General features: G+C 39.9%; 1 protein-coding gene across 1 annotated transcript; it reads right to left on the reverse strand.

Annotated features, from left to right (window-relative positions):
• Positions 1–3,628: 3,628 nt before the first annotated feature.
• Positions 3,629–4,090, reverse strand: LOC138871069 (uncharacterized). The gene has a single exon (XM_070148922.1). It carries the CDS (start codon positions 4,088–4,090, stop codon positions 3,629–3,631), a length of 462 nt encoding a protein of 153 aa, XP_070005023.1.
• Between the last annotated feature and the right edge of the window lie 5,670 nt (positions 4,091–9,760).

Consider the following 9,760-nt stretch of genomic DNA (forward strand, 5'->3'; position numbering starts at 1 on the left):
CCAAGTCGAGGGGATGCCTTTTACCCTAGACCACCTTGTTAGAATGTACAACCCCCATATCTATTTGGAGGGTTGATAAGGCTTTAGCGCCGGGCCACCAAGGTGATGTTCTCGAGCATAGATGAGGACAAGCACCGAGAATGGATGGGCTGGTTTGTCCGAGTGATGACTTTAGAAATAATTCCGGATGAGAAGATGTCGATCCCTGAAGAGTAGAATATGAAGCGTAAGCATAAATTTGCCTATAACTTCTGTCTACCATTTTGTTTCTTTTATCTTTTCATATTGACTTCCTTTCCTATGATATAGTGGTGGTTGGGAGCCCGGTGCAATCCCGGACCTTGAAGGCTGGGTTCGGAAGATGGCCTCGACCTTTTCATACTCCGAGCGGTGTTGGCATGATTTGGCCAAGGTCCGATGGGAGGCCACAAATCACGGTAAGCTTCTCTATCGTCTCAGATGCCTTTCTGTGAAATGTGTCTTTCTTATTTTCATTTGATTTCCTTTTATGTAGGTCTTAGGGATATTATCGAAATAAGGTCAGCCCTGCCTGGGAAGGAGGTGTCCCCGAAATCGCCCAAGGATAAGAAAAAGAGAAGGGTCACGCCTTCAGATACTCTGAAGCCTAAGAAGAGCAAGACTCGTAAGTCGAAAAACATCTCTGCCACTTTCTTTGCTGACGTAGCCCAAAAGCTGTGAGATGAAGAAGAGGAGGGAGAAGATGCTGACTATGAGCTAGTGGCTCGAAAGAGGGGAAGCATCGAAGCTTCAAAACCATCCGAGCCACTGATGGTCAAAAAGACTCACCTTCGGATCGAGGACGTCTCGAAATATTATCCAAGCAAAATCCTCGAGTCATCAGGGGCCGAAGATATCTCCTGCTGTGATGAACAACCGGCGAGTGTGCTCGAAAGGTCTGGTTCTGAGGCCTTTCAAAGGAGATAGAGTGCCCCAAGTGACTTTCTTTGGGCAATGAATATTGACGATTCGCCGCCCGGCCCCACATTCTCTAAAGGACAATTTTGGAGGCTCGGTCTATGGAGACCCCCGATGTGGGAACGACCCACGAATGGGAAGACATATTTCGTGGCTGCCTCATGAGGGTCGATGATGTTTCCGACCTACATGCAACGATCATTTTTTATGAGGCTCAGCGACTCCTGAACCAGGTAAATTTTATCCCCCATTATTATGTTTGCTTTTATTTCCTTCTGTCTGATTTCTTGCCTTTTTCCATAGGCTATGATGCTTCATCGAAATGCGTTCACCATATCACAAGCTGAGCTGAACAGGTGTGAGGCCAATCTCAAAAGGCTTACAGAGGAGGGGGACGCCCTCAAATGCCTCTATGTGCAAAAAGAAGAGGAGAACAGGGACCTCCGAGTCGAGTTGGCAACATCCCATAAGAAGTAGACCGATCTCATCGAACATGTAATGTAAATTTTCAAGATCTTGACATATCAATTTGATACTAGTTACTAACACTTAGATCTTGCAGGTTCAGTAGAAGGCCGAGAAAATCAAGCAGCTCCTCGAGGAGGCAGATAACAGAGGTAGAGACTTTGGGGTGGAAGCAGAACATGGACCCTCTTACCTTGGAGAAAGATACCGCTTGGGCCCAGCTATCTTTGGCAGAGCATTAGCTCCAAAGCATGAAGGAAGAGAGCTTGGCTCGAGCCGAGAAAATTGAAGAGCTCGAGACTCGGCTGGCTACTGAGCTTGCAAAGGATGCATCTGTAGAGGAAAAACCAAAGGCCGATGTGGAGACGGTCGTGCCTATCTATTGAGACGATGTTGAAGCCACTAACGCTCGAGCGAAAGAAATTTCCGATGCCATTCAGGTTCGGTTATCCCACATTGCCGAACATGCTAAATGCCAGTCTCGAAGACAGACTCGAAGAGGTTCATGCTTGTGGCTTTGACCTCATGGCCGATATTGAGATAGAGGCCGAGGCCGAAGCTTTTCTCTCTAATGATGATGACTCTGGGAGTGTGATCGGATCTGAGAGCAGAGAAGATGAAGATGAATGTCCCAGGGAAGATTAGGCACTTAGGCTTTTTCATTCTTATTTTTTTGGATTTTTGCGTAAGGCTCTTGTCGATTCCTTGTACATATTTTTATCCATATATATAATGAAATTTCTCTTTTGAATGCCTTCTCAAATTTTTGTCTTCAATCATGTTTCGTGCCTTGTAATATTTTAGCATATTTTTATGCTTTAAACAATATGTTTGAGACTTTGGTTTTAAATGACTTGATCGAAGCCATAATAATACTACTTTTATAGTAGGGTTTGAGTGAAACCTAAATTCTGATACTACTTTTATACTACATTGATTTGAATGATAACGGATCCTCGATTTGTAGTCGAGTAGGTTCTTATTCGAATTCGAGATAGTGGGACCTTTAGGTTCGAATCGAGTGAGAACGTGTTATCGAACTCAAAGTGTGTTTGCCCTTAGGCTCTTTGAATTGGGCTGATATTGCCTCTAAAGGATGGCTATTTTTTTCCTCTCTTGACTCAAAGACTTAGTAAAATTTTCTTATGCCTTAGCATGTATTTTTTGTACCTATTGGTTTTTTAGGGTTTAGTATTGATCGAGACCCCTTTGTTGTTTATGCCTTAGCACAAGTTTGTATTTGAATAATTCGATTCTTCTTAAGGCTTCTCGAGGGCTGATTTTATCAAAGCCCTTTGGTTATTTTACGGAGGGTAGCCTTTTTTAATCGGTTTTAAAGAATTCGAAGGCCTATTTTTATTGCAGGGTTCGGACGTCTCCGAGACGCGTTAGTTTGTCCGTAGCCTTTAGGTGTAACTCTTGGTCTTGTTTTCCCAATAGCACTTCGAACTTGTTCGCAGTATTAGTCCCCGAGAATGATGGCCTTGGCTTATAAATCGAGGGGTGCCTCTTTGAGGTCTTTAGATAATTCGAACATGTTGATTTTCGATAGCAGTCCCGAGCAGGGTAGTTGACCGTTCGAGGTGTATTTATACTTGGCACTTGAGCCATTTTTCAAAAAGAATCATAAGCATGGAGCTCATTTTGTAGAAAATTTTCATTGAGGCACAAGATATTTGATAAGGAAAAATTCTTCTTTGAATAATCTATACGTGCGTACATGTTTTGCCATTGGGGCTCGATTAATCTACATGGACATGTCGACTGTTTGGCCCATTACAAAGTTTTGCTATCGAGACCCTGCTGACACGAAGCATCTTCTTTGAAAACATAAAATCTGAGGGTGATGCCCCCCTAGTAATTGAGGTTGAATGTAAAGAAGCCTCGGATACTGTTGAATTGTCCCCAGGTAGCACATATAATTGTTGCCTCGTTAAAAACCTTGATGGAAAACCCCATTTAGGATAAAAACCGATCTATGGGAAAAAGTGTGCAACGCGTGCTTTAAAGCCTAAGGTCTCCATGTTGAAGATCTTCTCGACGTCTTTGATCGAACACCTGAAATAAGTTAGTATCAAATACAAATGGAAAGGGAAAAAATCATACCTTAGAAATAATATCGTTTGAGGAGTGATATCTTCTAATTGTTTGGCAATTGTTCGCCCTCCGTTGTGCCAAGTTTGTAAGATCCCTTTTCGATGACACCAAAGACCTTATACGGCCTTTCCTAATTTGGGTCGAGCTTCCCTTCGTTTGGGTTTCGAGTATTGAGGGTGACTTTCCTCAGAACTGAGTCCCCTGTTTTGACATGTCCAAGATTGGCTCTATGATTATAATATCTTTTGATTCGATGTTTCTGATCGGCCATTCGAACGAGGGCAGCTTCCCGTGTTTTGTCTAACAATTCAAGATTTGTGCTCATATCCTCGTGATTTGATTCTTCCGTTGTGTACTGAAACCTAATGCTTGGTTCCCCGACTTTGACGGGGATCAGTGCTTCGGTGCCATATACCAAGGAGAACGGTGTTGCCCCCTTACTGGATTTTATCGTTGTCTGACATGCCCAAAGGACTTCGGCCAAAATTTCTCTCCATTTCCCTTTAGCGTCGTTCAGTCTTTTCTTTAGGTTTCGAATGATGGTCTTGTTTGTTGATTCGGCCTGTCCATTCCCACTAGGATGATACGACATCGATATATCCTTTTTATTTTGTGATCCTCAAGGAACTTTGTTACTTTGCTACCGATAAATTATTGTCGCACACGATCTCGGCAGGTATCCCGAATTGGAATATTATGTGATCCTAGATGAAGTCTATAACTCCTTTTTCTCTGACTTTATCGAAGGACTATGCTTCTACCCACTTAGAAAACTAGTCAGTCGTAAATAAAATGAATTTAGCTTTACCTGGAGCCGATGGCAAAGGGCTGACGATATCCATCCCCCATTTCAAGAATGGCCATGGGGATAGGACCGAATGAGGCTGATGGATCATTGGTCCATACCTTTGGCATTTATCAAACTCCTTAGTGTCCTTTTCCATATTATCCTAATAGTATCCTACTCTGATGATTCTGTGAACTAGTGATTCGGCAACGGACTGGTTCCTACAAGTACCTTCATGGACTTCCCGTAGAACATAATATATTGGTGTTCCCTGGTCCCAAACATACTGCTAATGGTCCATCAAACATCCTTCTATGCAGTGTTCTATCTTCAGCAAATGTGAATCGAGCAGCTTTTGTTCGCAGGGCCCTTGATTCTTTAAGGTCCAATTGGAGCTTTCCATTTTTCAAGTACTCGATATATTTAGTCCTCCAATCCCAAGTTAATCTTGTGGAGTTTATCTCAGGTGATCTTCTTCAATCACGGACCTCGAGAGTTGAACGATAGTCATAGAGCTGATTTCATCCTCCAAGACTGATGACCCCAAATTTGCAAGAGCATCAGCCTCACTATTTTGCTCGCGAGGTATGTGCTGCAAGGTCCATTCTTTAAAACGGTGCAAAGTCACCTGTACCTCGTCCAAATACCTTTGCATTCTGTCCTCTCGAACCTCGAAGGTTTTATTTACTTGGTTTACTACCAACAAAGAGTCGCACTTGGCTTTGATGACTTTTCCCCTCAATGTTTTAGCTAGTTCGAGACCTGCAATCATGGCCTCGTATTCGGCCTCATTTTTAGTCAACTTAGAAGTTTTAATGGATTGTCTAATAGTGTTGCCCCTGGTTGGCTTAAAGACAACGCCTAGCCCGAACCCTTCACATTCGAAGCGCCGACTGTGAAAAAGATCCACACACTTGATGATGTACATGATTTTATTAGAAGTTCCTTCTTGGCATGAAATCGACCACGAAATTTGCTAAAATTTGAGACTTGATGGCCATTCGGGGTTGATATTCGATATCATACCCATTGAGTTCAACGACCCATTTGGCCAATCAGCTCGACAGTTCGGGCTTATGCAAAACATTTCGAAGCGGGTAAGTGATTAATACACATATGGGATGACATTGAAAATACGGTTTTAGCTTCTTTGAGGCGCTAATCAGTGCAAGTGCCAATTTCTCTAAGTGTGGATATCTAGTTTCTGTTTCTCCTAGAGTTCGACTTACATAATAAACAGGGAATTGGCGTATCTTGCTCTTCTCAAACCAGGACACCACTTACCATGATCTCTGAGACTGCCAAGTACAAGTAGAGTTTTTCATGTGCCTTTGGAGTATGAAGCAATGGTGGGATCGAGAGGTATCGCTTCAATTCCCCTAACACCCGTTGGCATTTCGGGGTCAAGGCAAAATCACTCTTCTTTTTGAGTAGAGAGAAGAATTTATGACTCCGATCCGAGGATCTCGACATTAATCGGCCTAAGACAGCTATCCACCCTGTCAGCCTTTGCAAGGGTTTAATGTTGTCCATGATGGTGATGTCTTCTATAGCCTTGATTCTTTTGGGGTTGATCTCGATTCCTCGATTCGACACCATGAAGCCAAGTAACTTGACCGAACCGACCCCGAAAATGCATTTCTCGAGGTTAAGCTTCATGTTGTATTTTCTGAGTTTGTTGAATGTTTACTACAAATGTGTCAAATGGTCCTCTGCGCACAGGGACTTAACTAGCATGTAATCAATACATACTTCCATTGACTTACCAATCTGCTCTTCGAACATCTTATTTACTAGGTGTTGGTAGGTAGCTCCTGCGTTTTTTCAGCCTGAAGGGCATTACATTATAAGAATATATTCCATACTAGGTGATAAACGAAGTCTTTTCTTGGTCTTCCGGGCTCATTTGAATTTGATTGTACCCGGAATAGGCATCGAGAAAACTAAGGATCTCGTGTCCAGCCGTGGCGTCGATCATGCGATCGATGTTAGGCAGTGGAAAAGAATCTTTGGGACATGCCTTGTTTAAATCCTTATAATCTACACACATCTTAAGTTTGTTCCTTTTTTTAGGAACTACGACTACGTTGGCTAACCATTCAGGATATCTCACTTCCTGAATGGACCCTATTTTGAGAAGTTTAGCTACCTCGTCCTTTATGAATGTGTGTTTTACTTTAGACTGGGGCCTTCTCTTTTGCTTAACCGGACTGAACTTTGGGTCCAGGCTTAATCGATGTGTCGTTATCTCCGGCGGGATCCCTGTCATGTCTAAGTGGGACCAAGCAAAACAATCTATGTTACCAATAAGAAATTGCATAAGCTTTTTCCTTAGTTCGGGGGTTAATCTCGTTCCTAGGTATACCTTTTGCTCGGGCAGGTGCTCGTTCAATATAACCTATCCCAGCTCTTCAAACGTTGAATTAGTGGCATCAAAATTTTCGGGAAAAACAAAAGTTCGAGGGGTCAAGAAATCTTCCATTCCCTGCCTCTCCGATTCGGTCAATGCTGGTGGCGGTGATTGCTATTTGGCTTCCTGTTTGTTGATACCCAATTTTTTCCTCATATTTTCCATATATATATATATATATATATATATATATATATATATATACTTTCAAAATAGTGCATATGCATCATCATTTGATTAACAGGCATACACAAGTATTTTTCATAATTTTCCATGATTTTTAAAGACTTTAAATCAATTTATTTCTGCATTTTATTATATAAATGTCCAATAATTACCCTATAAATTACTTTTATGATAATTTAATAATCTAAACTTATCGTTTATACCAATATGGGGTTATAAGTATTTTCAGTTCATTTATCATAATTACATTTTGCATTTTTAGAGCTAAATTGCACATTTTACAATAATAGCCCATATGCATATATAATTATATTATTTATATAAAAATGATTTTTTATATTTTTATAATGTTAAGTAATTATTTTAAATTATTTTCATGCACAAATAATATTTTTGATATTTATTAATTATTTTTATAAACTTTTTATTTGTTAAAAATGGGTATTGAAAATCTAGCCCTAAAATCCCCTATTTTCGGATTTAACCCAACACCCTTATACCAGCCCAATACCCCTAGCCAAAACCCATTAGCCCAGTCCCCATTCACATTTTAATACCCGACCCGGGACCCTTTAAGTCAGGATCGATGATCTCTAAGATCTAGATCAATGATCCACGCTGCACCTGCTCCTTTAAACCTAACCCACCCCAAACCCTAAATCATTCTTACCACCCCGCCTCCCTAGAACTCTCTCGTCTCTTATCTCTCATGAACCTTAGCCGCAGTTCTATCAACCCCCCCGAAATCCGACCCCAAATCGGAATCCACCATGGATTCCCTTACCTTATTCACCTACCCTCACCACTTGCCACTCGTCTATGATCCTATTTAGCTGCTTGCCTAACATGGCAAATAAATCTTGCCAAAATCGAACCAAATCAGTTCAGCTCTCTGATTTCTGTGGCTATTCCGTCTACACTCATCATTGATTCTTTGTCAGTAACGAGCATGTTCATATCTTTCTGTGATTCTTACTTACCCTAAATTAGTGTTTTCAAACCCATCCAATCAGACCTAAATAGGTCTGATTTTTAACACTATTTTGCTTCTATTCATCTCATGTCGTGTGATTTTTTACCTTATTGTTTATTTTTGACTAATTTCATACTTTTCGTAAAAACTAGGGTTTTTAATCTTTTTCTTTTCTTACTGATTCTAGTAAACCTTTCCTTTCTGTGTTCGATTCTTTATGTTTTCCCTGACATTTACTTTAATATTTGCTTAAGTATTCTGAATAACCTTTTGTTTTGGTATTATTTGCTGAATAATTTTTCATTTGGTATTATTTGTGTTTCCTTAAATATTTGCTTAAGTATTCTGAATAATCTCTTTTATTTTGGCATTACTTGTGATTCCTTTAATACTTGCCCGAATATTCTTAATAATTTTGGTTTCCCTAATTTTTTGTCTTCCTAATATTCTGAATGATTTTTTATTTTTTTGTTATTTTTTGGTATTATGTGTTCTGCCTTAAATATTCCGAGAAATTTTGGGGTACTTCCTTGTAACGACCCGGTCGTTCGTTCTGAGAGTTATAGCCTCATTTTCTCCATCTATGCTTATTTATGTGTTGCTAAGCTGTGTTGAGTTGTATCGAGTTGGTAGGTTTTGGTTCGGAGTAGTTTCAGAGTGAAATGAACACTTAGTCTCTTAGTTCGAAAGCTAAGTTAGAAAAGTCAACCTGAAGTTGACTTATGAGTAAATGAATTCGGATTTAGATTTTTATGGTTCGATTAGCATTGTTGGGTGATTTTATACATGAGAGTGTGTCCGAAATATAATTTGGAGATCCGTGGTAGAATTAGGCTTGAATTGGCAAAAGTTGGAAGTTAAGAAGTTCTTAGGCTTGAATTCGAGGTTAATTTGGTGTTTTGGTGTTGTTTTGGGTGTTTCGGAGGTTTGACTAAGTTCGGGTAGTTATATAAGGAATTATTGGTTGAGGTCCCGAGGGCCTCGGGTGAGTTTCAGATAGGTTTGGGTTGTGTTGCGCTCGTTTTTCTTATGTTTTGACACCGTTTCTTCAAGCATAAATGATATCATATTGAATAAATAAGTTCTGATTTCCTTTTAGATTGAACCATTTGATCCGTATCATAATTACGGACCCGTAGCAAAAAGAATCGTAAAATTTGGACATTGTATAAGGATTTTATGGTTATTATACCAAGAATTAGGTTGCTAGACTTTAAGATTAATTACGAAATTGCCACTGACGGCATATTTAAAAATCTGCACTATTTGCAAATATTGAAACCAAAATATCTCATTTATTATAAAGTCAAATTGAGTGATTAAAAGCCTAACTTGACTAGAATTTTACAAAGAATCCATTTGAGGTATAAAAAGAGAGTTATGGGATCATTTGGCACAAGAAACGAGGCAGAATAGCTGGCAGAAAAATATATAAAACAAAGGTTTGTTCATTCGATCATATTTTGAGTTGGGGAGCTCGGATTTGGACAATTTTGGAGTTGATTTTCACTATAGGGATTGGGGTAAGTGTTCTCTACTCGGTTTTGGTTATATTTCATGAATCCATCTTCGTTTTTGGGATTTGATTGGTGATTTCAAAGTGAAATTGAGGGAGTTAGGGCTTGAGTTTTGGAGAGTTTTAAGTGAGGATTTGAGGGACCAAACAGAATCCTATTTTGACAAATTTTATATGGTTAGACTCGGGAGAGGACGAAGATTATTATTCTGTCATTTTTGACTAATTTTGATACGTGGGCCCAGGGGCCGGGTTTCGGCCGATTTCGGATTTCTAGCATATTTATGTAGTTTTAATTATAGAATTCAATTCTTTAGATTAAGTTGATAGTAGTATTCTGATTATGAATAGATTCGGAGCTTTTGGAGACCGAGTCCAGAGATGAGAGCA

The sequence above is a fragment of the Nicotiana sylvestris genome, chromosome 6 (assembly GCF_000393655.2).
Source record: "Nicotiana sylvestris chromosome 6, ASM39365v2, whole genome shotgun sequence".
Classification (NCBI taxonomy): Eukaryota; Viridiplantae; Streptophyta; class Magnoliopsida; order Solanales; family Solanaceae; genus Nicotiana; species Nicotiana sylvestris.

What these genes read in the sequence shown, in the direction of transcription:
- LOC138871069 (XM_070148922.1), bottom strand. Translation starts at nt 4,090, where the DNA reads ATGTCGTATCATCCTAGTGGGAATGGACAGGCCGAATCAACAAACAAG.